We start from the raw sequence: 26,518 nt of genomic DNA on the forward strand, positions 1-26,518 counted from the left end.
CACTGGTTTACTGCTAATCTGGCTCATCTTCTTGGGACAGGGGCAGATGGTTTGCGGTTGATTAAATCACCCACTGAATTCCTCCCCATTGACCAGCCATCCAAGTGACAGAGAAATAAAGGCGAGGATAAGGAAACACGGGTGACCATTGCTCTTGTATTCCATTAGGTAATTAGCCTCAGAGTGCTGTGTTCATTTATCACACTACCTGCCTCGGTGACTACTGGGTTTTGTTACAGTCACCATAATCGCAGCCTGAAAATCTTCTTTGTATTTTAAATCCATTTTGTGCTTACTTACAGCTAACACTTTACAAGTACTATATGTAGTACTTACTGCTTGGAAAACAAAGCAATTTCTAAGTAGATTCTTCCCTTGTAATTTACACTCTTGCTATTACAAGCTTTACTATGAAACCTAGAAGCTTGAAAAGTCTTGGTTATTATTAGAAATAAAGCAATGTTTATTTTGGGGAAAATCTAGGGGACAAAATTTCCCCCTTTAAAATCTTAGCTAGGGTATGGTCACAGATGGTCTCTGTTGATTTTTGTAAGGTAAATATGCAAAGCACATAGGGCTACATGAGGATTCTGGATTGTGACCATTAACTATTCAGATTCAGAGACCAAATATAACACCCACAAAGAGAAAATAAAAATGAATGAAAAAATGAGAGTGAGAGAAATGCTATACCAAGTAATATTTTCCTATTTCATGGAAAACACTATTCATATGGCAAAAGGATAGGAGAGGGCAAACAAAAGACTTTTCCCTTCCTTTTTAAGACACTAATAGGTATGCCGGGAATGCTAAGGGCCAATGGTTGTCACTGCTTTGTTCTGCACGTGAACAGCTTTAACGAATGCTGGCATCAGCTGAGTATAGATCAGCTTTCCACATTAACTTTTTCCCTTTATATGTAGACCTTACAGTTCCATAACAATAAATAAAATTTGTAGTTACAATGCATTTGTCAATTCAGTTTAGGCACAAGGCAACTTCCACGGTGAGTGGAGAGAACGAGACAGTCTCTGATTGTGCAGAAGCGACACACTGCTTGCAACAAAATGACATGCTGCAAACATTTCATGGGCTGACGTTCTATCTGATGAGCTTCCTATCTTCACTTCTGATGGAAGTGTTGACCAGTTGCTTTGATCGTAGGATTACATTTGAGTTTCTTGCTTCAAGTGTTTTGTTTTTTCTTCTCCCTCCTAACAGGTTTGTGTCTTCAGATAATCTGAGTTGTCCAAGTCCTTATGAGGAGAGGTCACCTTCTATCTAGCCTACTGATAACTCTGGAACTGTGGCAGGGAGAGCCAAGAGAAAGAACAGAACCAATTAGGATATCACTGTTAAAAATAAATACCTCCCCAGAAAAAAACAAATTGATATTGATATTTCTCATTTATACCAGGTTTATTCTAAATTAGTAGTCTGCTCAATGACTTATAAAAGAGTTTCAGAATTGCTTTTAAGGTGTAATTGAAATGGTGTGGTAAGATTTTTAAAGGAGATCATGTGATTACAGCAATCACAAGATACAGGATTATACGACAGCTGGGGCAATTATGCAAACTTTTATTTTGAATGGTATGCAACACTCAAGTTGGCAATACCTGAGCTCTGAGGTTCTACTCGGTCATTTCTCAGTGGAGAGACAATGTGAAAGCATCCCTTTACTGATACATCCAGTCCACCATACTGTGTTCATAGTTTATATATCTTCTCTAAGCAGCAAGTTTCTGAAGTTAGGACCATTTGGTATTTGTTTTCACATTGGTCCCTATTCCCAGTCCATTAGAAGATCCTCAATAAATGTTCAATGAGTGAATGAATTATTAAACTTTACTAGTATTAGTACAAATTTTTTACACACTTATAGTCTCAATACACATAGTTGTTAACACTGAAATTTTCCATGTTAGTCATTTTTGATGACAATAATCTTACCAAGAATCACACCTTTCACATCTTTATTAAACTAACAACAGTACTGTTTCCTAACAGAGTTATGCTCTTAGAAATGGATAACTGAGATATTCAAAGCTACTTGGCTTTATATTATGTGGTGGCAAAATCTGTGCTTTTAGGGTCAGTCACCCCAAGGCCATTTATCAGCCATTTTTGTTTTAGCAGTCATTTTCCTGCTGGCCAGTCTTTTCTGGTTTTAATCTGTTATTCAGTTCTATAAAGAACTGAATGTTATCAGGTGAAACCAGATAACCACCTTTATGAAATTAGCAACTTTTAAAACATATGTTAAGACAATAAACACTAACTTATAAAATGTTATGGAACAAAATTCATTTACTGCATTTCTTATAATCCTGAAACTTTTTTTTTTTTTAAAGGATTCTTGATCTCTTTTTGACAGGTAAGAATGCTCAGGTTTAATTTTACCCTAAGTGTGGGAATTTCCTCATTCTAGAGATAATGGTAGAGACATGAAAGCAGTAGGAGATATAGAAAAGCCATAAAAGAAAAGGAAGTAAACAGGGGAAGAGATGTGAGGTAGGGAGACAGACCTGAAGGAGAAAGAGCTGGAGAGGGACCAGAAAGGAGAGTAAGAGGAAACAGGTACAACTAGAGAGAGACACAGGCTTTGTGATAAATCTGACAGCTCTTTTCACAGCCTGGTGGCTACCTGGGACCTGAGCATCACAAATTACCTTTCATCACTTTTCTTTAAAATGAACTGACAATTTAGAAAGTCACTTTTGCATTGAGGAACAATGGCGTGTTTTTATTTTAAAACTTTAAAGTCTATTTTTTCATGATATTCTACATTTTCCACAAAATATTAAACATAGCTTGTGTTAAGGATCTGTAAGGTAACTAGCTCTTGCTTGAAGTCTCTCTTTGATATGCATAATTAGGTTGCTGGATATTTTTTGTGGGGGAGGTAGTTTTGGTTTTCTCCAGTGTGCTAGTGTTATAATTATAAATGACAAATAATTACATTAACTTTTTTTCCTTTTGTCCCCAAATGAAATCTTTAGTATTGGTCTAGTTTGATCTCAGGAAGGATACATGTAGAGGTGCTAGGAACCAAATTCTTCAGGAAAAGGTGAATTGAGTAATGTTTGTAGTTTACAAAATATGCTATCAAATTCTACACTTTCAGCTCAAAATGAGACAGGCGCAAAGCTGACCAAATGAAAGTGCACTTCATATTTTTTTGTGCTCCACACCTCCCTCCCATCCATTCAGCTTTACCTTACTGCTTTTAATATGTTGATGAAACTGGGAAAAGAACTACACCCTGCTGCAAGCAGATTATATGAATGAAGTTCCCAGATGTATTTCTAATCCATGCTGCCAGTTAAAGTGCTAGTGTCCCAAATATTTAATTATAATCTATATTAGTTTCTGCCACCTAAATAATAACTACAACTTAGATTATTATAGATCATGTACCTGTATATAGTTAAAAAAAAGATGATTCACATTAACTACTTGGGCAAAAACTTCTATTACCTTTGTCATTTGGTTAAACAAAAAAATCATACAGAAGCAAATTGTGTTTACTCCATGAATAGAAAGATAAAAGAACAGCTTTTCAACATGTAAAATTCCACAGAGAAGGGCACTGTGGTTCTATCATACGTAATACCTTTATGTTCACTAGATTCCAAAAGGTATAACTAATAGCCTTACAAGGGAAGAAAGATGCATATTACAAACTTGCATTGTCGTTCCAAATGGAAGCAAACAGTGCCTCTTTTGTGTATAAAGATTTCATGATAAGAAGAGGTAGGTGGATTAACAGAAAACTGGTTGATGATCACAGTCAAGTATTTTTGAGTAGAGAAATGAGGAGTATGAGCGGCAGCAAAAGTATTTGACAGATGAGTCACTGCACTATTTTCTTCTTGGATCAGAATAATACTCATGTGAGAGTGTACACATGATGATCCAGAGCAGGAGAACCCAAAATTCTTCATAAATCACAGGATACTATCACACTGAACAGTAATTTGATATTAAAGGACACTGGCTTTCTAAGTATGGTGATACCACAGAAAAGAAACTGTTGGGATTTCAAATTACATGTGACCTTTAGCATTACCATTGCCACCAGAGAATTCTGTTCAAAGGTTCTAACTCAGTTTAAGATGAATCAGGTAAATTCTTGTTGTTTCTTTTCATACTCATACTTACCTGGCTGATGTTTACATATGACCCATAGGGTTGGTAGTTTCACTAAGCCCAGGATGGGTTCCTGGCAGTGTGGTTGGCGGCTCTGCCGATACGGCAGAAACTTTTTCTTCTTCCCTTCTCTTAAGGCAGGCTGCTTTGGGGTTAAGGTTCCTCTCTGAAACAGGGGAAAATAATTTTTATCATTATAGTCATTAGTTATGAATCAGGACTCTTAAGTCTTAAACTGAACAAATTGCTCTTCTATTTTCTTTCTGTGGATATTACCTCTCTGTAACTTCATTTCCACCCTGAATAACATCACACAAAGGCAACAATGATGTGCTCCCACAAACGCTCGGATTACATGAACCTCCAGGCTTAAGCTTTTTAGTATTTGGTGTTTTCTCCTTTTCTACTTATGCTTTAGTCTTCAAGTGTTTAATTTCATCTACATCAACCTCCAAAGGCAGTTCTTTTATTGCTTCAAACATTTTGGCAAGTGCTGATGTTAGTCTACAAAGTCTCCTCACTATCCTGCTAAGACATGGTACATGGGATTGATATAGATGCTGACATTCTCCATGTACCTGGAGAGAGACATCTGTGCTTTACCTAGACTTTTATCAGTTCATAAAATGATGAAATAGATACCCTCAGCCAATCTTCTATAAAAAATGTGCCAACTCCTCTAGGGAAAGAGGTAGCTGGTACATATCTCGTGCATATATATATATATATATATATATATATGATGATTGGTTTTTTCTATAGCTAGAGGTGTGATTAAAAGGGTGATAAAAACCTTCTCTACTGCTTTGTATATAAGATAGCAGAGACAACTAGATGGAACTTTTGAAGTGGGCATTTTTAAAAGTAGTGGGTCTTACTATGCATAATAAAAGGAAAGAAAATCCATTGCACTGGAGACCTACTGGATCAAAATCCATGTGAGAATTACTTATCATGTTATATTTTCTTTAAGTGACTTGTAAGCACAAGATATCCAACTCATGACAGCTTCTGGTTTTTTGTTTCTGATAATAACATAAAGTGTAAGTGAAAAGTTGTTTTATATATTTTTATAAACTGACTAAAAATGTCCTAATTAATGTAATATAAAAGGATCACTTAGTCTGCAATGAAGGGGCACCTGGCTGGCTCAATGGTGGAGCATGTAACTCTAGATCTTGGGGTTATGGTTTTGAGCCCCACACTGGGTGTGGAGATCACTTAAAAGTAGTCTTTGGAAGGGGGGTTGTGCCTGGTTGGTTCAGTCGGTTAAGCGTCTGACTCTTGGTTTCAGCTCAGGTCATGATCTCACTGTTTCTGAGTTTGAGCTGCATGTTGGGCTCTGGCTGACAACATGGAGCCTGCTTGTGATTCTCTCTCTCCCTCTCTCTATAAGCCCCCTCCCCTGCTCTCTCTCTCTCTCTCTCTCTCACTCACACACTTTCTCTCTCTCTCAAAATAATAAACTTAAAAAAAAAATCTTAGGGCATCTGGCTGGTTCAGTCGATAGAGTATGCGACTCTTGATTTCAAGGTTGTCAGTTTGAGCCCCATGTTGGGTGTGGAGAAGACCTAAATATAAAATGTTTAAAAAAAAATCTTAAAAAAACTTGCTTATAATGAAAACAGTATTTATTATGGTAAATCTAGTTAACTCTACTGACTGTTACTCATACGTAATGATAAAATTTCATCTTAGAGTTCTCACTTTCTCAGCTCCTGCATTTAGGAAAAGACATGGAGCCTATAAAATGAGGAAGATCAATGAAGAAAGAAAGGTACACACTTATTAGGATAAGTAGTAAAATAAAAAGGCATGTTCATCATTATGTAAAAATATCAGGAACTGCTTTCTTAACAAGTAATTGTGTACCTCTAACTAATAAGAATAGTTTTTTAAAAAATTTTTAAACATTTATTTATTTTTGAGAGACAGAGACAGAGCACAAGCAGGGGAGGGGCAGAGAGGGAGACAAAGAATATAAAGCAGGATCCAGGGTCTGAGCTGTCAGCACAGAGTCCAATGCAGGGCTCGAACTCACAAACAGTGAGATCACGTACTGAGCCAAAGCCAGATGCTTAACAAACGAAGCCACTCAGGCACCCCAAGATTTTTGTTTTTTATTAAGTGTCACATCCCTTTACTGGGCAGGCAGCAGTCTAATGACTAAAGAGACCAAAAAGAGGGCATAAATTAACATGTTAAATCCAAAGAGGAGAAAGCGAGAACTGAAAGTTTTCCAATTGAAACAGGTTCACATTTTTCTCATAAGAAGGCTCACATTGCTCTTATAATAAAACATTGCTGTTAGCTAACTATGACCTTGTGTCACACGAGGATCTAGCAGGCATGATCAGAATAGCTAGAAAGGACCAGAAGCAAAAACTCAAGTTAGGCAAGATCCTGTAAGCCAGTTAGTCAAAGAACACTAAGGGCTGGAAGAACCAAGAAAATACTACAGTAAGCTCTAGAAAATGTGAAGTTTGGGGCGTCTGGGTGGCTCAGTCGGTTGAGCGTCCGACTTCGGCTCAGGTCACGATCTCGCGGTCCGTGAGTTCGAGCCCCGCGTCGGGCTCTGGGCTGATGGCTCAGAGCTTGGAGCCTGCTTCTGATTCTGTGTCTCCCTCTCTCTCTGCCCCTCCCCCGTTCATGCTCTGTCTCTCTCTGTCCCAAAAATAAATAAACGTTAAAAAAAATTAAAAAAAAAAAAAGAAAATGTGAAGTTTGATCCAAAAAAGGCAAATGCTAGTGTTTTTTAATACTTTCTGGTATGTGAGAGCAGCCCATGGCAAATATATTAAGCAGCCAGAAGGCCTGATGTACAGGTGAGTAGAAGAAAGACATTACCTGCAGGGCATGAGAAGTGATGGTCTCTCTCACATTTCGTTAATTATAAGAGAGCCAACCTACCCAAAGCTCAAATTTTGGCTAACTCCATAGTCACTTCTTACATTATTATGACTAAGTAAATATTTCTTACAATAACTATGTGGACAAACACACAAGTCAAGAATTTTACATTGTTTCCTTGCTCATATGACTTTTTGCTTTTCCTCTAGTTAATAGTTGCCTTGCTTTTCATTTGCTAGTAATACTAATTTTGTCCTCATACCCATGCTCCAACAGATCTAACAAATGCCTGTCAACATTTTTTTTTTTTTATCTTAAAACCTCAAAGACACCATCGTATCATCTATTAATTCCATCTTCTTTCCCTGGAAAACTTTCTTCTGCAGTTAACCATCTTCTATTTTCAATGTGGACTAATAGGCACCTTGATTTTCTAGGCCTAGCAGATCTTGTCATGAGATTTCCTTTTGATGCTCACTTGTGCTGGAATCTTTGTTTCCTGGCTCCCATGCCTTTGTCTTTATTGGTTACCTACAGCATAGGTTCCAGAAGCTTTCTGAGAACATGCACATGGGAGGTAAAATTTTAAAGCCTTTGCATATCTGAAATATCTTTATTCTGTTCTTCACCCTTTGATTAATGGTTTGACTACACACAGAATTCTAGATTGAAAATTATTTCTCTTCAGAGAAATACACTGCTACACTATCTCCTGTAACCCAGCATTATTTGTCCAGAATTCTGTTAATATTTTGACTCACAGGGATACAACTTTTCCACAGCAGACAGACCTGCAGTTAATCTTCCTGTTTTCAGGTAATGCTTGACTTCTGCCTTTTCCAAAGAATAGAGCCTTTCAGGGGCTAGGAGCTTTGTGGAACAAAATTATCTGCTTCTTGTTGGTATATCCCTCCCTGCTCCACTTAATTTCTTCCTTCTAAATAAGTCAATTACCACTACTTTGTCTACTTTCCATCATATATACATATTTTGCTCTCTCATTTGCTATGCTTTCTTCTCTCCCATTTATCCTTGTGGACTAATTTTATTTTTATTCATTTCAGTGGAGATTTAGTAAGGAGTATTACCAATGAATATGCTAAGACTATGAATATGCTATTATCAAATCATTTTCAACTAAATTAAAATATCCTGAGGGGAGGGTCTGGAAATTTGTTTGGGAAAAGGAAAAGCCTCAGGTGATTCTGGGACCAGTCAGATTTGGGAACCACTGTCCTTGCTCACTTATCTTCAAACTTCCTAAGACACCAGGAAACTAAAATCCTAATAGTTCTATTGTCCGCAAATTATCACTGGAAGGGAAGTAAGCTGACTGAGTAGACCTGTGAAAGAATCTGAGGAGTAAAAGTCTGACCATTAATCTAATCATTAGTAAAGGTGAAAGCACAAACTTGAAAGTAATATGTAAAATCTATTGATCAGCAAAATTGTAACGTTAACATTATACTGGTCATAATGGAAAGGCCTAAATTGGCAATGGCAGGGACCAGATGGAATTTGGTATGTGAGGTACCAAGGCAAAAAAAATGCTTTGACAAAATCTGAGGCTTGGAAGGGAAGCCACTCCTCCTGCTCTTCTCCAGAATACACTGCTGATTGCCCTCCTGATACAGCCACTTGTCCAGGGATGACAGGTTGTAGATAGCCAGATACCGTCTTGAAGCACTATCCCAAGGCAGAAGGTGAGCACAAAGACTCCAGAGAATGTCCAAAGTAGTCATGTAAACAAAATGTGTACCTTTCTAGAAACTGCTGGGCCCAGTGACCAGTGGGTGAAACCCTTGCAGGGATGAAGAGGCTGCCAAAAATAAACAGGTTACCAAAATAACTCACAACTGCTAGAGATAAAGTCCAGAGAAGGACAGTGGCTATACTAAACTCTAAAGGTGCTGCCATAGCAAAGCACAGGTATATGGGCTGCATGAAGGGTTCTAAATCCTGTTTGACAGACAGCCATCAGAGTGCCTTTCAAGAAGGATCTTGCATGGATCCCAAGGCTTTTACATTAAAGCTGTAAAATAAAAGCTCTGGGCTCTGAAGCCCAGAGTGTAAGAGTGGGAGGAAGGTGGTAGGCTTTTATGAATAGGAAAGTAGCCCCTAATGAGGTTATATTTCAGTGTATTTTAATGTTTATTTATTTTTGAGAGAGAGTAGGGAAGGGGCAGAAAGAGAGAGAGAGAGCATGAGCAGGTGAGGGGCAGAAAGAGGGAAACACAGAATCTGAAGCAGGCTGCAGGCTCCAGGCTGTCAGCACAGAACCTGACATGGGGCCTGAACCCACGAACCGCGACATCATGACCTGAGCTGAAGTCGGACGCTAACCGACTGAGCCGCCCAAGTGCCCCTATATTTCAGTGTATTTTAAATTCTGTTCAAACTCTAATCAGTCAGTGGTTCCCTATAAAGAGCTTTCCAGAACTGTGGAAGAAAGTCAGTACCCATTAACAGTGACCAGAAAGTTATCACGCAGTTGGATGAGCCTAGATGTTACATCTTGTTTCAGACTCAGCTTTCCTGTCCTAGCTACTTGTATGGAACCACTACAAAGTCAAATCTTGCAAGTGAATGAATAAGATCCCCCCAGGCATGGTGGAGTTTATAACTTTTCCAAACACAGAAGTATTTCTCATTGATGACTTAGGTCTGAGAGTACGAACCTCTGATCTTAAACAAAAAGCTAAGAATATTCTGTATTCTAGCTCTAATAAACAGTGGGAAGGAAAGGTACTATATAGGAGTAAGTTTTGGCACCACTGCTGTCCAGACAGTCCAGGTGGTAGGAATGGTCTTGACAGTAAATGGCTGGGTAGAGTCAGGGTAGAAAATATCCTGGGTCTGCAGAGCAGCGGGATGGATGTACTGGGATCACTAAACACGGGTGCTTCACTGCCTTCAGAGTGAGACAAAAGGTGTCAGACACATTAAAACCAAACCAAAACAAACACAAAAAAACTTTGATAAAGTGACAGGAGATATTGAAGGCTCAAGAAACCACTGATCCTGCTACAGATGAGCAGGCAACAATCAGACTATCTTTATGAACATCCCAAGGGAGTTCATACATTTTTGAAAATCAGGTTTCATTAACATTTACCCTTTACACATATTCCAATGGCCTTATTAGGAGCAAGTATCTGGTTTTAATGGTAGATTGGTTATGCATGAAATAATCTACTCATCATTCTTATTAAATATACTGGAGGGAAGTGGATGGATCAGTTAATTACTATGGTTAAGTTTTTCTGCAAGTGCGCTCAAGTTCTCCAACTCTGGTTTCCTCAGAAATAGTATTCTGTGACCAATGCTGAGGGTCATCCACAATTATAGCTGTCAAGTGTCTGTCCTACTCCTATTCTTTTTCCTTTTCCAACTTTCTTTAAATAAAACCCTACATAAATATCCAGTACATCAGAAAGATAGAGTTGCTCTTAATGAAGAGAGGTTAGAGGTAGGGTCTAGAACCCAACACCACACCTATAATTCTTTGTAAAAAGACTTAGGACAAAACATTCATAACTCTGGATAAGAAGACAAATAGGTATATGAAAAATATCAAGCTCAATGGTAAAACCTTTCAAGGGCAGGAAGCTCATATTAATTGGTAACCTAGGGTCTAGCATATAGGTGACTGGGACAGAAGAGGTGAACAATAAATGCTTGTTCAAAAAATGAAGTTTGAAAGCTTCTTCAAGATTCCATCAAATTTCCTGAAAGATAAAACCGTTGGGCAGTTGTCTGAGCCAGCAGTGGATGAGCCAGTATAAACCATACATGTGTCTCTTAGAGACACTCAAACATGTCAGGGCATATTAGGCCAAGAAGTTCATGGCATTCCTGATCAGGGATCAACAAAAAAACCTTGAGACCTTTTTGACTTGGGTATAAAGGACATTCATATGAAGTAAAGCCAGGAGGGGCCATGATCAAGCATTCTATTAATCAGCAGGGCCATTATAATAAATGGCCCAGGGTAAAGCAGGCAAGAAATATAGTACAGAGAATGGGGAAGACAGGAAGCAGCAGGGAAGGAAGCAGGTCTAGGCAGGTAAATTTAACAGTGTGGAAGACCAGATTCAGTAAGAACAAGAACAAAGGGGCAGAAAGCACTAATGCTGAGCAGTGAGCAGAGGCTGGCTATTCCCTGCAACATTTTTAAGACTGCACTCTACTGGTTTGTGGGAAGCACTGAGCATACAGATATTGACCACTACTGTGAGATGGAGAAGGAAGAACTACAGAGAAAACGCGATCCAGATGATGCAGTGGCAGAAATACTAGTTGAATTCATAGACAACTTCCCAAGCAGAAGAGAAAGTGGAAAAAGAAATGTCTGCCTACCTAAGGCAGAATAGTTATGCATCTCTGCTGAACCTACTTACCTCTGACTTGCTGTTCTAGACTAAGGATGACTGCCACGGCCTGATGAAGAATAAGGAGTTTTGTTTGGGGTTTTTCACTCTTTAAATGGAGCTGACACATTCGACCAAGCTCTTTGAATGCCTCATTAATATCCCGCACACGTAAACGTTCCCTGGCATTGTTAGCCATCCGCCTTTCCTTCTCCCTTTCTATCTTCTGTTCTGGGTTCAAATCCTCATCTTCATTAGTACTGCTAGAAAACAAAGTAAACAACAATGTCTATTAGATTCCCTATAAAATATGATGTGCTTATTATATAAAATCATAAAGTATAAAGATGGAAATGAAAACTATCTACAAATTTTACCAAACAGTAGTAACAGTTATACTTAACATGATTATATGTATACCTTTCCAGTCTTTATTTTATGCACAGTTATATAGTTGAAATTATGCCACATATATTTTTAAAGCTTATTTATTTTGAGAGAGAGAGAGCTGGGGAGGGACAGAGAGAGAGGAAGAGAGAGAATTCCAAGCAGGCTTCGCACTGTCAGCGCAGAGCCCTACGCAGGATTCAAACCCATGAAAGTGTGAGACCATGACCTAAGCTGAAATCAGGAATCGGACTCTTAACCAAATGAACCACCCAGGCGCCCCTACCACATAAATTTTTAAATGCATTTTCACTATGCATTATAACATAAAGTCATCTCTATACCAGCACCACTCTTCATAAACATAATTTGAATGACTACATAATATTCTAGCACCTTGCTACTCAGACTGTGATCATCAGAATCAGCATTATCGGGAGCTTGTTAAAAACAAACTCTCAAGGGTGCTTGGGTGGCTCAGTGGGTTAAACATCCAACTTTGGCTCAGGTCATGATCTCACTGTTTGTGAGTTCGAGCCCCGTGTTGGGCTTTGTGCTGACAGCTCAGAGCCTGGAGCCTACTTCTGATTCCGTGTCTCAGTCTCTCTCTTCCCCTCATCCGCTTGCGCTCGCTTGTTCTCCCTCTCAAAAATAAACAAACATTAACCCCCTTCCCCCAATAAAAACCCCCCAAGCCCCATATACTCTTAAGTTCTACTGCAAGCCTACAAATTGGAAGTTACATTTTAACAAGATCCCTGGCTGGTTCATATGTACAATAAGGTTTGAGAAGCACCGTCCCAGTACACTAATGCATTCTAACTTGCCTAACCCATCTTCTTAAATATCTTCTAGCAGGCACCTGGTGAAAAGGAGAAAGACAAGCTAAAGGTAGAGGATGAGAGAAGGATCTCAGAAAAGGACTACTTTTTGTTTCACAGAGAAATATCATCAGTGGCAATGATTTTAAAACATGGGTAAACTGGAACAATTTTTTTGAAGGACAAACTGGCAAAATATCCAAAGCTTTAAAATGTTTATTACATCTTGATCAGCAATTCCAACTTTAGAAATTCATCCTAAGGATATAATTAGAGATGTTCATAGGATTTTATGTAAAAATTGATCACACAATTATTTACTTTAGCAACTAATTGCAGTCCAATAATAGGAGACAGGTTAAATAAAGCACAGTACATCCAGACAACTACCTACTATGTAGCCTCTAAAAATTAAGCTTCAGACTATGCTAACTAAAAGATGCCAGACACAAGACTACATACTGTATGATTTACGTGAACCTCTAGAAAAGACAAAACTGTAGCAATGGAAAGCAGATCAATGGCTGCCAGGGGATGGAATAAGGGTACTGATTACCAAGGGGTATAAGGAAGCTTTTTGGAGTGGTAGTAATATTCTCTATTAATATGGTAGTAGTTATTAAGACCATATACATTTGTCAAAGGACAAAAACTGTACACTTAAAATTGGTGTATTTTATTATATGTGAACTAAATTTCAATAAACCTGGCTAAAAACAAAAAGAAAAAAAACCATGTTTGAGAAAACTCAGGGACAGATGAAAATGTTAAAAATACACTGTTATATGAAATAAAAGTTGACATTATAAAACATATATTCAGTTTAGTTCCCATTTAAATTGTGTTTATGGAAAAAGAAATATTCCTTAAAAAGTAAACAGTGGTTAAATCTTGGTAGTAAAGTTTCTTGCGATTTTTGTGTTCTGTATTTTCCAAATTTCTGTAGTGAAAATGGACTAAATAATCAGGAAAAAAAATTGAGGATGCATTGGAATAACTTTTAGAAAATTCTACTTTATATCAGAAATGACCAACTGAGCAGAGTCTCTCAGAACTTTGAAATAATGTGCAAAGAATAGATGTTTTCTCTTCTCTAATAACCTTGAATACTGTAATAAAGGGTAAATACACAATAGATTTTTACAAGCTAATTGCCAAAAATTTTACATGTAAAAGTATTCTTTTGATAATAGGGAATCCCTAGCTCTTTTACTTCAAAGGAACCTTTACAGGTCATCGAGTCCAAAGGTTTCCAAATGTGGTTACCATCACAATCTTCAGGGGCACTTGAAAAATAAAGGTTTCATAGGTCCCACTACAGAAGACGTTGATACAGTGAGCTTAGGTTGGTGCCAAGGCAGCCTGTATTTCTAAAATGTTTTAGAATTCCGGGGCACCTTGGGTGATTCAGTCAGTTGAGCATCAGACTCTTGATTTCTGCTCAGGTCATGATCTTCCAGTTCATGGGATCCAGCCCCCACATCTGGCTTGTGCTGGCAGTACACAGCCTGCTTGGAATTTTCTCTCTCTGTCTCTCTCTGGCCCTCCCCTGTGTGCACGCACACATGCTCGCTCTCTCTCTCTCTCTCTCTCTCAAAATAAACAAACAACAACAACAAAAAACTTACAAAAAAAAAAGTTTCAGGATTCTATGTAGTGGGGCTGAGAACTACTGCTAGATCCAGAGAAATCAGAGATTTTCTCAGGATCATACAGCTGATTAGTGGCAGTGTAATGACAAGGACCTAGGTTGGTATTCCATGGAGGCAAGCCTACACCACATACCTAAAATTATCATGATAACAGTAAGTACAGTACCTTTACTGAGTATGTACTGCATGCAACAGAGTGTGTAAAGGGCTTTATATGCATCATTTTTCAGTTTATTTCCATAAGAATCCAGCAATAGAAAGTCTCTTTTCAGAGAAAAAGAAACTAAAGTTCAGAGAGCGTTAATAACTTGTCCAGGGTCACGCGGCAGGTATGTGATGGAGCCATAATTCAAACCCAGGTAAGCTTAACCTATTAATTATTATTAATTACTAAGCGCTGCTGTTATTAGTAACCTGTTTTACTGCCTTCTCAATTTCTGATGATCTATAATAGGTTTAGTAACCTATGGCCCATGATCTGGCTCCTTGTTTTCTTACATAAAATTTTATTGGAAGAGTCATGCCCATTTGTTTATGTACTGTCTGGATGCTTTTATTATAACGGCAGTGCTGAGTAGTTGTGATAGACACCAAAAGGCCCACAAAGCCTAAAATAGCTATCATCTACCCTTTCCACAGAAAGTTTGCCAAACTCTGACCTATAAAATGAGAAGATGCAAACTGTTTCTATTCAAATTCTATTTGAATAACAAAACCATGAAATAATTAAGATGTCTCAAAGGAGTGGTCTCTGGATTCCGTGACCCAATTTTTACTTCTTCTTGCCCCTATACAACTGAATGCAATGCTTACTAAAATGACAGTATTAGAATCTTAAGGTTTAACTTTTAAATTAATTTTCAATTTAATGTTTTTAGTTTTATCTACCATACTTAACACAATCTCCTTTGCACCCTAATTTAATACAAGGAATAACGTTTTAAATATCTTTATGTGATAAATACCTATCAGTGATACTAAAAAACAGGATATGCCAAACAATATACCATCTAAATTTAATGTAGAAGTAGAAGAAAAACCTAAGGGAAGAATTTGGAATTCATTTGAAACTAATGAACTATGTGTCAATATCCATGCTATAAAGCAACCTCAAGTCCAGTTTCTAGAAAACCTTCCCCAACAACATAAGTCCACCTGGAGCACTTCCCTTTCTATACTCTTCTCAAATTATTGTTTAAACCAGGAGTTGGCAAAACTTCCTCTGTAAACCAGAAAGTAAATATTTTTAGCCTTATGGGCATTTGGCCTCTGCTGCAACTACCCAAACCTGCCATTGCATTGGGAAAGCAGTCACAGATAATATGCAAATGAATGGGATGTGACAGTGATCCAGTAAAATTTATAAAAATAGGCAGTGAGCCAGATTTGGCCCAGAGGCCATTGTTTGCTGCCCTCTAGTTTAAATCATACAATAGAGTTTTCTTATATACACAGCCTTAAAATAATATATTCAAATATTTATTGATGTCATGTATCTAAATGTCTACAATGGATAATTTTACTTTTTTTAATTATTTTGTCCTCTAATTGAATAGAGATATGTAATTCTCTTTATTTTTTTTTTTTTAGTTTATTCATTTATTTTGCGAGAGAAAGAGAGAGAATCCCAAACAGGCTCTACACCATTAGCACAGAGCCTGTGGTGGCGCTTGAACCCACGAACCATGAGATCATGATCTGAGCCAAAACCTAGAATCAGACACTTAATCAACTGAGCCACACAGGTGCCCTGAGATGTAATTCTTTTTTATACGGAGTCCCTAAAATACTGTGGTATGATGGAAAACATAATTTTGGAGTCAGCATCATATGCCTCCCTTTTTAGGGATGTTGTGAGCACTAAATAAGGTAACATATATAAAGTCCCAATATAGTATTTAGAACATATCTGACACTTAATAAATGCATGGCACCCTTCAATTTTCCAAGTATTTTCACCCATGGCAAGTGAGTGAAATATAATACCTAGATGGTAACAAATACCTTGTTCTGCCTCTAGATGAAACCTTGATATCTTTTTGGGAGGATTCATCATCTGATTTCATGTCATCTGATGAAGGAGGTTCATGTAGGTTTTCATCTTTCTCTTTGTTTTCAGTCTTGATTTCTGCTGGAACAACAGTTCCAGACTGACTTTGCAAGCCACCTAACAAAGAGGTAAAGAAACAAAATAAATGTCCAGAATTAGAACTAGATAGTAGAAAGCTTTCTAGATGATGAATGCCCTTACTTGTCACAGGACTCTGATGGAAATCTGAAAATGTAGGGTAATACACTATTCAGGTTGGAAAGAACATATACACATACCTTAGAGAAAATGATTTCTAAATCATCTGTATTTAAATTTTTTTTTCATGTTTATTTGCTTTTGAGAGAGACAGAGACAAACACAGAGTGCCAGTCGGGGGAGGGGCAGAGAGAGGAGACGCAGAATCTGAAGAAGGCTCCGGGCTCTGAGCTGTCAGCACAGGGCCCCACGTGGGGCTCAAACCCATGGACTGCGAGATCATGACCTGAGCTGAAGTCGGACGCCCAACTGACTGAGCCACCCAGGCGCCCCTAAAGCGCGTATTTAAAAGAAAAAGTCTGACCTTGATGGTCATTCTGACACTTACTTTAAGGCAATATTTAAGAAATGAACTAGGATGAGAAACTTGATGCAGTTTAGAAACTGACTTCTAAGATGCTAAGGTAAATAAAGGAAGTAAGTTATAACATTTTTTTCAGATAAATACAATAAAATGGGTGTCATGGTTAAATATACCTGGGAAAACTTTATTTTGGTGGTCTTAACACTAGTTATATATTTGTACTTATATTTATATAAATTATCTATTTACATAAGTTATATATTTGTACTTAACATTTATGACAGTTTGTTTCTAACAGAATTGTCTGTCTCTCGAGTTGAATTGTAATATTCTAAATAATAGCTACCATCATTTATAGCTCTCAACGTATTTGGAATAATTTCTCACGGCTTTTTGGGACCCTGAGGATTTAGTCATGAGGGGAAGTGATAAGAAAGAGAGACATGACAGAAGCAGAAGAATGTAAGACGACCAGTAAGTACTGAACAGTTTGCATGCGGTTCCATCCATCAAGAAGTATCTACAATTGGCCCAGCCAAATGGGGCAATTGGAACCCTAAATATCTATCCTCTGCATTCAGTAGCACTACTGTTTGGAATTCCCCCACCTAAGATGACTTTTGATTCACAGATGTCAATCTGCTTGTAAAAAAGACGATAGTGTTCCAAGTGTTATTTATCTCTGCATACATTACTGCTGAAAGCCAACAATACAGTTACCTCTGTAATTTTCTTGTGTTTTGTGGTTCAAGTCTGAGCTTGAAGCAGTGACTGTACTAGACAGGACTGAATGATTGCCATTGAGACTGACAGAGTCTTCTCGATGAGTTCCAACCTAAAGTAAAAAAAAAAAAAAAAAAAAAAAAGTTAAGACTGTTCAGAGGCAATAATCGTTCAAATTCTTTTAATGGGTTTAATAGAGAAAATATCTACCTGAATTTAGCAACTTTTTTGGGATGCTAGTTTTCTCATTTTTGGATTTCCTTTTTTTTAATTTTTTAATGTTTTATTTTTATTTTTGAGAGAGAGAGAGAGAGAGAGACAGACAGACAGACAGACAGACAAGGAGGGGTAGTGGCAGAGAGAGAGGAAGACACAGAATCCAAAGCAGGCTCGAACCCATGAACCATGAGATCATGACCTGAGCCAAAGTCAGACACTCAACTGACTGAGCTACCCAGGTGCCCCTGATTTTTGGATTTCAAAAGACTTGACAGACTACTATAGATTGTTTTTAAAAAAAAAAAATTTTTTTTTTTTTTAACATTTATTTACTATTGAGAGACAGAGAGACAGAGAGCATGAGCAGGGATGGGGCAGACAGAGGGGGAGACACAGAATCCGAAGCAGGCTCCAGGCTCTTGAGCTGTGAGCACAGAACCTGACATGGGGCTCAAACTCACGAACTGTGAGATCACGACCTGAGCTGAAGTCAGACGCTTAACCGACTGAGCCACCTACGCGCCCCTATAGATTGCTTTTGAATCAAAATATTTAAATTATAAAATTCCAACTCTCAAATGTTGTATCCTACAGAAGGTTGTTGTGTGAAGCAAATGAACTAGACAGACAAAGCACTCTGTAAGTCATAAAATGCTACACATTATAGTATCTATTAATAAACCTACATCATTCTGATCATGTATTTCATATACCACCTAAGTATGAATTTGCATTTAACAAAATATTGCTATATTCCAAGTAATATTATTTATTTATACTTTGGTATACTCTTTTCCTCACACACACACATATAGTGTCTTGTTTTTTCTTCCTCTGACTCCCTCAAAAACCTTAAAAAAGCAGTCTACGGGTGCTCAGTCGGTTAAGCATCCAACTCTTCATTTGAGTTCAGGTCATGATCTCGTGCTTTATGAGATTGAGCCCTACACATTGGGACACTCTCTCTCTTGAGCGTGTGCACCCTTCTGCTCTCTCAAAATAAATATACATTAAAAAAATGAAATTAACTTAAAGCAGAAGTTCTGGGGGCACCTGGGTAGCTTATAGTTAAGCATCTAGTGTCTGAGTCTTGATTTTGGCTGAAGTCATGATCTCACGGTTCACGAGATTAAGCCCTGGGTCAGGCTCTGTGTGGACAGTGTGGAAGGAACCTGCTTGGGACTCTCTCTCCCTTTCACTGCCCTTCCCCTGCTTGTGCTCTCTCTCTCTCAAAATAAGTAAATAAACTTAAAAAAAAAAAAGAAGTTCTGCACTGCCAAGCAACAAAAATGCCATATAATTTTTATTGTTTTAGTCAAATTCCATAAATCAATTAGCCCAAAATTGGAAGGTAAGGCATGCAAATACCACCAAGTATTTAAGCTATAGTAGTATTTTTAGAAAAACTGGTAAAAAAATGAAGCTTTTTGTTAGAACAGTAGCACATGTGTCATCTACAAGATTAAGCCTTTAATTAAAGAGGTTTATTGCCTGGAATTGTACATGAGAATCACTGTTTTTCAATAAATCCTTCAATTCCAGTAAACTGCTTTGTTTGAATCTCTCTTCAGTAATTAATATAGCTTTTATCTTTCATGACTTTGTATGGATTTTACCTTAAGAGGTATAAATACTCCTATGCAAGTTTACCCTTTGGTTTCCTGTGAGCTACACAAAAGGAACCAAAGCAAAGTTTTAGGCAATACAGGCCATTTGATACTGGACCTGATTATAACATGTCAGGTCTTCTACCACACTTTCTATTTTAAGTTTACTTATTTTATTTGAGAGAGAAAGTGTGAGTGATGGAGGAGCAGAGAGACAGGGAGAGAGAGAGAGAGAGAGAGAGGGAGAGAGAATCCCAAGCAGACTCCGCAAATCAGTGAGAAGCCTGATATGGGACTTGAACCCACGAACCGTGAGATCATGACCTGAGCCGAAGTCAGATTCTTAACCAACGGAGTAACCCAGGCACCCTTTCTACTGCACTTTTAAAGAAATGTCTGTTTTCTACCCTTATTCTTAGATGTAGTTAAAAAAAAAAAAAAAAAAAACACACCCCACCTAGTGTATTCCCTATCTACTTCTAAATTTATTTGAGGATTAGTCATTGCTGAAGATTAGTTGGCTTTCTTTGCTTGCTATGAACTACTCAATGACCTAAGGAGAAGGTCAGTTCAAAAATCCTATTTATAAAAATAAATATAGTATAAATACAATATACAGCTATATAGCTGCAAATTCTTTGAGACGCTAAAAGCCTAGGCCTATTCTATAGATAGATATTACCATGACAATTTTGACTGGCTGAAGAAATCCCACAGGATACAGTAAAAGCTAAGAATTCTGTTTGTATTTATAATGTGAACTAAAACTTCCTGTGATCCTTGGTAATATGTGCTGAATTTTGTTCTTACCTAGTATTTTGAGCTATCATACCAAGTAATTTAAAAGAAAATAGACTGTTAGTTAATATCCAAAATCTATAAAGAACTTCTCAAATTCAACACCAAAAAACCAAACAACCCAGGTAAGAAATGGGCAGAAGACATGAATAGACACTTTTCTAAAGAAAACATCCAGATAGCTAACAGATACATGAGAAGATGCTCAATATCACTCATTATTAGCAAAATACAAATCAAAACCTGATGAGATACCACCTCACACCTGTCAGAATGGCTAAAATTAACAACACAAGAAACAACAGGTGCTGGCAAGGATGCGGAGAAACAGGAACACTCTGGAACTGTTGGTGGGAATGCAAACTGGTACAGCCATTCTGTAGAACTGTATGAAAGTTCCTCAAGAAAATAAAAATAGAACTACCTTACAGACCAGCAATTGTATTATTAGGTATTTACCCAAAGGATGCAAAAATACAGAATCGAAGGGGTACATGCACCCTAATGTTTATAGTTTATAGCTGCCAAACTATGGAGAGTGCCCAGATGTCCATCAACTGATGAATGGATAAAGAAGATGTGGTATATACACACAGCGGAATATTACTCAGCCATCAAAAAGAATGACATCTTGCCATTTGCGACAAAGTGGATGGAGTTAAAATGTATTAAGCTAAGTGAAATAAGTCAATCAGAGAAAGACAAATAACATATAATTTCACTCATCTGTGGAATTTAAGAAACAAAACAGATGAATATATGGGGAGGTGGGGGGCGGGAAGAGAAGAGAGGGAAATAAACCACAAAAGACTTAATAACAGCAAACAAACTGAGGATTGATGAAGAGGGAGGTGGGTGGGAGATGGGCTAGATGGTTACTAAGGAGGGCATTTGTAGTGATGAGCACTGGGTGTTGTATGTAAGTGATGAATCACTGAATTCTATTCCTGAAACCAATATTGCACTGTATGTTAACTAAAATTTAAATTAAAAATAGTCTTTTAAAACTTAAACTTTCAAAAATATGTATATTTACTCTATATTGTATGTGCACAACTCATTTTATAGCTCTGTAAGCCAATAGCATTGAACAGCCACAAACTGAACTTTCTTTTTTTAAATGTTTATTTATTTTGAGAAAGAGAGACAGCAAGAGTGAGAGTGACCAAAAGTGAGCAGAGTAGGGGCAGAGAGAGGAGAGAAAGAATCCTAAGCAGACTCCATACTCAGTGTGAAGCCTAATGCAAGGCTTGATCTCACGACCGTCAGATCATGACCACAGCTGATACCAAGAGTTGGACGCTTAACTGACTGAGCCAGCTAGGTGCCCCACAAACTGAATTTTCACTGGAGTGATAAGTGATGATGCATCTTCTGAATTCTTATTTCTTTTTATTACATTAGTAAAAGTTAATTCTCTGATTTTCTGAATCTCAACTAATAAAAATGTTCTATCATTTCCTCTCTGATGAAAGGCTTGGCAGACAAAAGATCATTATCTAAGTAAATTCTAGGTATTTGTGCTTTACCTGAAGGAAAATCAGTTGGTTGCTCAATTTGTTTTGGGATATAAATGACAGCAAATATTTTCGTCTCTCTGGAATGCTATAAACTAAGTACCTTTTTTACACCAATTTTCACCAATGGCTTCCAAAAGAAAAAAAAAATTAATGTTTAAAAAATGGCCTCAGATTAGCAAAAAAACCTCAAGTCTGGAGTTTTTCATGTTAATGAAGTCAGCAGGAACTTTATTTATTTATTTATTTATTTATTTATTTATTTGGTAACTTGATTCCCCTTGCAAATGGCCCTCATATATTTTCTGGAGAATTTGACTTTCACAGTTCTTAAAGTTCTATTTAACCCTTGCTCACACACTGGCTCCCATGTCTTCCCTTTAATCTGCAGCTACCCATTCAAATGGCTCTGTCCACAGACACAACAGGTGTATAAACAGTTCTTTGTCTGAGCTCAGAGACTGGGCCAGCCAGATAGGACCCTATGTTTAATTGTTCCTCTCGTTAGCATACAGCTGACAGGCTGCTGCTACTAGGGGAGTAGCAGGGGAAGGCAAACCCCTAGGCCTGCCATGCTCTAAATTTCAATCATTATGAAGAGCTCTATTTCAGAATAAAAGGCCCAACTCATTAAATGACATCATCCTGCATTCTGAATCTTCACAATCTGTGTATGGCCTTACTTTTGTGGGAACACCCAACAAGGGACCTGTTTTCATTTAATTTGGCCAAAAGCTTTAAGCACCCACAATGGAAAAATGCTAAATCTAATTAGTTGATGAATAAGAGGTCTTGTGAATTAAGGAGCAGATTGAAAAGTACTCAGTATGAATTCCTCTCTGATTCTGAATTCTATTCTAACAATTTGTTCCATTTATACTATTCACTGAATACTAATGATTTAGATTAATCAGTATTAATCTATGGACTGATTAAAGGATCTTTATGTTCTGTATGTATTTTGTTTTACCTGAAGAGGGGTTTTAAGCTAGAAACTTGGTAGAATTTAATTTGTTATGGCTCCTTTTTAATGATATTTCCATAAATATATATAACCTGTATGGTTTTTAAACTTTTATCAAATCTCTTCAAAAGCACTATAATGTAGTTTTAATAAAAAAAAATTAAATTGCCCATTCAGGACAAAAATGGTTAGAAAAATAAAATACAGTTAAAAATAAACTCTTTCAATTCAGTTGAAACATAGGTACACAATTTCTACGGTATATAAACCTATACTAATAAAATTAAATACTGTCTAAATGTAAGGTTAAAAGGATTCCAAATCTGATATGTGACAATTTTGAATACTACTTTATTTGCTTATTAGGCCTTTAATAACTTAATCTTACATCTCTCAACTAAGAAAAATACAGTTTCTCTAACTGCTTTAGGATTTAGAACAGACATAATTAATATTTTTAAATTATATAAAAAACTTTAAATCCTACAATTTAACATTATTCTGCTATTATACAAGAACACCACAAATCTCCAACCACAGCTTAAACTACAAAAACCCCAAGCAATTAAAAAAAAAAAAAAAAACAACTAAGGGAAATGGTTGGATTACTTTTCCTCAGTACTTAAAGCAATAAAAAAAAAAAACCCTCATGGATAAAATTTTATATCATAAATAAGGAACTTTTCAAGATTTCATCAAGCTTCCATTAATATAAAAGCTTCTAATGTAACTTAGCTTGAAGCTGAAATCACTGTTGGAGGAATAACTGAGTACCTTCTGTTAAGGATAAAAGTATCATGGAATTATCTCACTGGGCCTCAGTAGTCTAGATATTACAGCCATAAATAGGTGTGATGTACAATAACTTTATACTGTTGAGACCTTTTTGTAATGCCCAAATGAAATTAACAATTCTAGTCCTTTTCAGTTTTCCACTTAATACCAGTATATTTTCCTATCAGTTTATTCCAAAAGTTTGTGCTTAAACTAAATACATGGGAGCAAAACTAAAGTCCAATGCTGACATTTTAATAGTTCTAAAAATCCTGATTTTGTGCTTTAAAATTTAAACAATATATCAATCGCATCCTAATAAGAGTGTATGACAAAAAGTCTTAAGTTTTCTATCTGGATTCCATAAACATGGAGAAATCATCAAAATATTGAAAGGGAGTATGAAATTAAGTGAAAATGTTAACCCCATTCAAAAATAAGAGCAGGAGCGCCTGGGAGGCTAAGTTGGTTAAGCGTCAGACTCTTGATTTCAGCTCAGGTCATGATTTCAGGGCTGTGCGATTGAGCCCTGGGTCAACTCCCTGCTAGGTGTGGACCCTCCTTAAGATTCTCTTTCTCCCTCTCCTTTTCCCCTCCCCGGCTCATGCTCACTTATGTGTATTCTCTCTGTCAAAACAAAATAAAAACAAACAAAAACAAAAATAAGCAAATATAAAAAAACCATGTGGCTATAATTACTTATAAAAAAGTAAGAATTATTCACTTCTTAGTTTCTTTTTCTGGCATAGTAATCTTTCAAGAAATTAAATTTTTCTGTGTATTAGCTAAAATCATGTTAAATGTCTTCTGTGGTTGAAACCTCATTTAATTCTAAGGTTTTATTTTTCAGTAATCTCTATACCCAATGTGGGGCTTGAACTTACAACCCTGAGATCAAGAGCTGCATGCTCTACTGACTGAGCCCGCCAGGTACCCCCTAAACGTCATTTAATTCTATTCTTTGGTGCTGGTCAAATCTGCTTGGTTAAAAGTAACAAAAATCAGGGTGCCTGGGTGGCTCAGTCGGTTAAGTGTCCGACTCTTTGGTCAGCTCAGGTCATGTTCTCATGGACTCTGAGATAGAGCCCTGTGTCCCTGCTTGGGAATGTCTCTCTCTCCCTCTCTCTCTGCCCCTACCCCATTCACGCTGTGTCTCAAAATAAACAAAAATAATAATAAAAAACAGTAACAGTCAAAATTAAGTCTTTTGATATTGGCTCCTATTGACATATGTTTTTGGCATTTGGTAGTCTTATGTCCTTGGTGTGAAATATAAAAATCCTTTTCTGGAATAACTAAAAAATACCAGAGAATTATTTCATCTATAAGAAGATGGTTGTCCCACAAATCAACAGTATCAGCTACAGATGACTTTTAATGACATAATTTTCTTATAACTGAAAACATTCACATTGTAAAGGAAGTTTATCAGCAACAAAATTATTTCCCTGACCAAGAGACACTATCTTGATTAACCTGTCTATGTAGGTTTTACACCACAAATAATCTTGATAGCACTGCAGGCTGAGAGCTGGGCTGTCTGTATCACTTCTATATTGATATCAACTTTTATTCTTCCACTCTAAGTGTATTCTGGCTTACCTCAAATATTCCAGCTACTTCAACAGCACTCCCAAACTAATCATTAAAAAAATAGGAAACATCCATAGGCTCCAGGAAAAAGAAAAAAACTTGCCAACCCTTGTTACCTGCACTAGGAAGCTAATTTATGTTCCAATTCAAAAAACTGGCAAGGTACGGCCTGTCAGCTAAATCTGGTCCTGGTTTCTTAAATATTAAGGAGCTCTCTTTTTGTAAATGAAGTTTTATTGGAACGCAGCCACACCCATTTGTTTTCATAATGTCTATGGCTGCTTTCATGTTAGAATGTTAGAGTTAAGTAAATTTTACTATCTGGCCTTTTACAGAAAAAGTATGCTGATCCCTCTTCTAAATGGAGCAGAGAAAGCAATATCATAATTAAAATCTGCAATTAGGGTGGTGGTCTGACTCTTGGTTTGGGCTCAGGTCATGATCTTGCAGTTGTGAGATAGAGCCCTGTGTCAGGCTCTGCACTGGGTGTGCAGCCTGCTTGGGATTCTCTCTCTCCCTCTCCCTCTGCCCCTTCCCTGCTTGTGTGTCTGCATGTGTGTGTGCTCTCACCCTGTCTCAAAATAAATAAAAGAAGCTTAAAAAATAATATATATGTGTAAAAAAAAAAAAAATATATATATATATATAACCCCTGCAATTAGGATAGTGACCTACAGTACATGCCCATGAGAACAAAAGTCCATTACAACAAAAATTTTATTTGAACGTTCTGTGGAATTCCTGAATTGATATTTGTTTATTAAAATAATTCTACTCCCTGCAGAAAATAAATGGAATAATGAAAACTACATATTTTAGAGAGAAGTTGACCTCACAAATTCTACAAGGTGATATAAAATTGCCGATAAACTGGTGTTTCTGTGGTTACTTCATAATTTTGGCCAAGTAGCCTCCATTTGTGGAAGCCTATAGAACAAATACTAATTCATGTTAATGTAGAGGATAATACATAAACTACCACAAAGTTAAACAAGACAAAAAAGGAAAAGTGATTTTAGAATGTAAAATTGTGTTATTTCTTAGGATCAATTAGAATTCACAGGGGCAAGAGGGAATAATAAAAGCAGGAGATTAATTCTTGAAAATGGCTGGCAATAGTTAAAATAATATGTCTCCCCAAATCCCATACCATCCAATAATATGAAAAGAGTTGATTTCACATAGGTGGGTACTGGGCATGTAAGCAAGGTGCTCCTGCCACTCCTGATGTCTTCAGACATGGACAAGAGCCAGGATAAGAATATTCCTCAACTGTATGCCTAAGGCTTGGCTGGGAGAGTCACTGCTGACTGTGAACTTCATTTCATTCTACCCTTTGATGTTTTTGCTGAAGTTGAGAACTGAGGACTTATAGCTAAACTGTTCATTTCAGAAGGGTGGGAGATGAATGACTCACCTGCCAGTCTCAGACTTTTTTGTCAGTTAATAACTTTATATTTTGAGGGTAAGCCTGTCAGA

The 26,518-nt window shown here is 37.1% G+C and overlaps 1 protein-coding gene across 11 annotated transcripts in view; it reads right to left on the reverse strand.

Moving 5' to 3' along the window:
- The window catches only part of TCF12 (transcription factor 12), a 376,270-nt gene that overhangs the window by 1,054 nt on the left and 348,698 nt on the right, over positions 1-26,518 (reverse strand). For 7 of the 11 annotated variants that reach the window (XM_042941924.1, XM_042941921.1, XM_042941929.1 and 4 more), the window contains 5 exons: positions 17,565-17,679; positions 16,237-16,399; positions 11,403-11,635; positions 4,165-4,318; positions 1-1,304 (listed from right to left, as the gene is read on the reverse strand). The exon at positions 1-1,304 is cut by the window's left edge and continues 1,054 nt beyond it. In XM_042941924.1, coding sequence (XP_042797858.1) covers positions 4,176-4,318; positions 11,403-11,635; positions 16,237-16,399; positions 17,565-17,679 — 654 coding nt within the window. In that variant the 3' untranslated portion in view covers positions 1-1,304; positions 4,165-4,175. The remainder of the gene's footprint in view (positions 1,305-4,164; positions 4,319-11,402; positions 11,636-16,236; positions 16,400-17,564; positions 17,680-26,518) is intronic. The other 4 variants (XM_042941923.1, XM_042941925.1, XM_042941928.1 and 1 more) reach the window with 1 other exon arrangement.

The sequence above is a fragment of the Panthera leo genome, chromosome B3 (assembly GCF_018350215.1).
Source record: "Panthera leo isolate Ple1 chromosome B3, P.leo_Ple1_pat1.1, whole genome shotgun sequence".
In the NCBI taxonomy this organism is placed as follows: Eukaryota; Metazoa; Chordata; class Mammalia; order Carnivora; family Felidae; genus Panthera; species Panthera leo.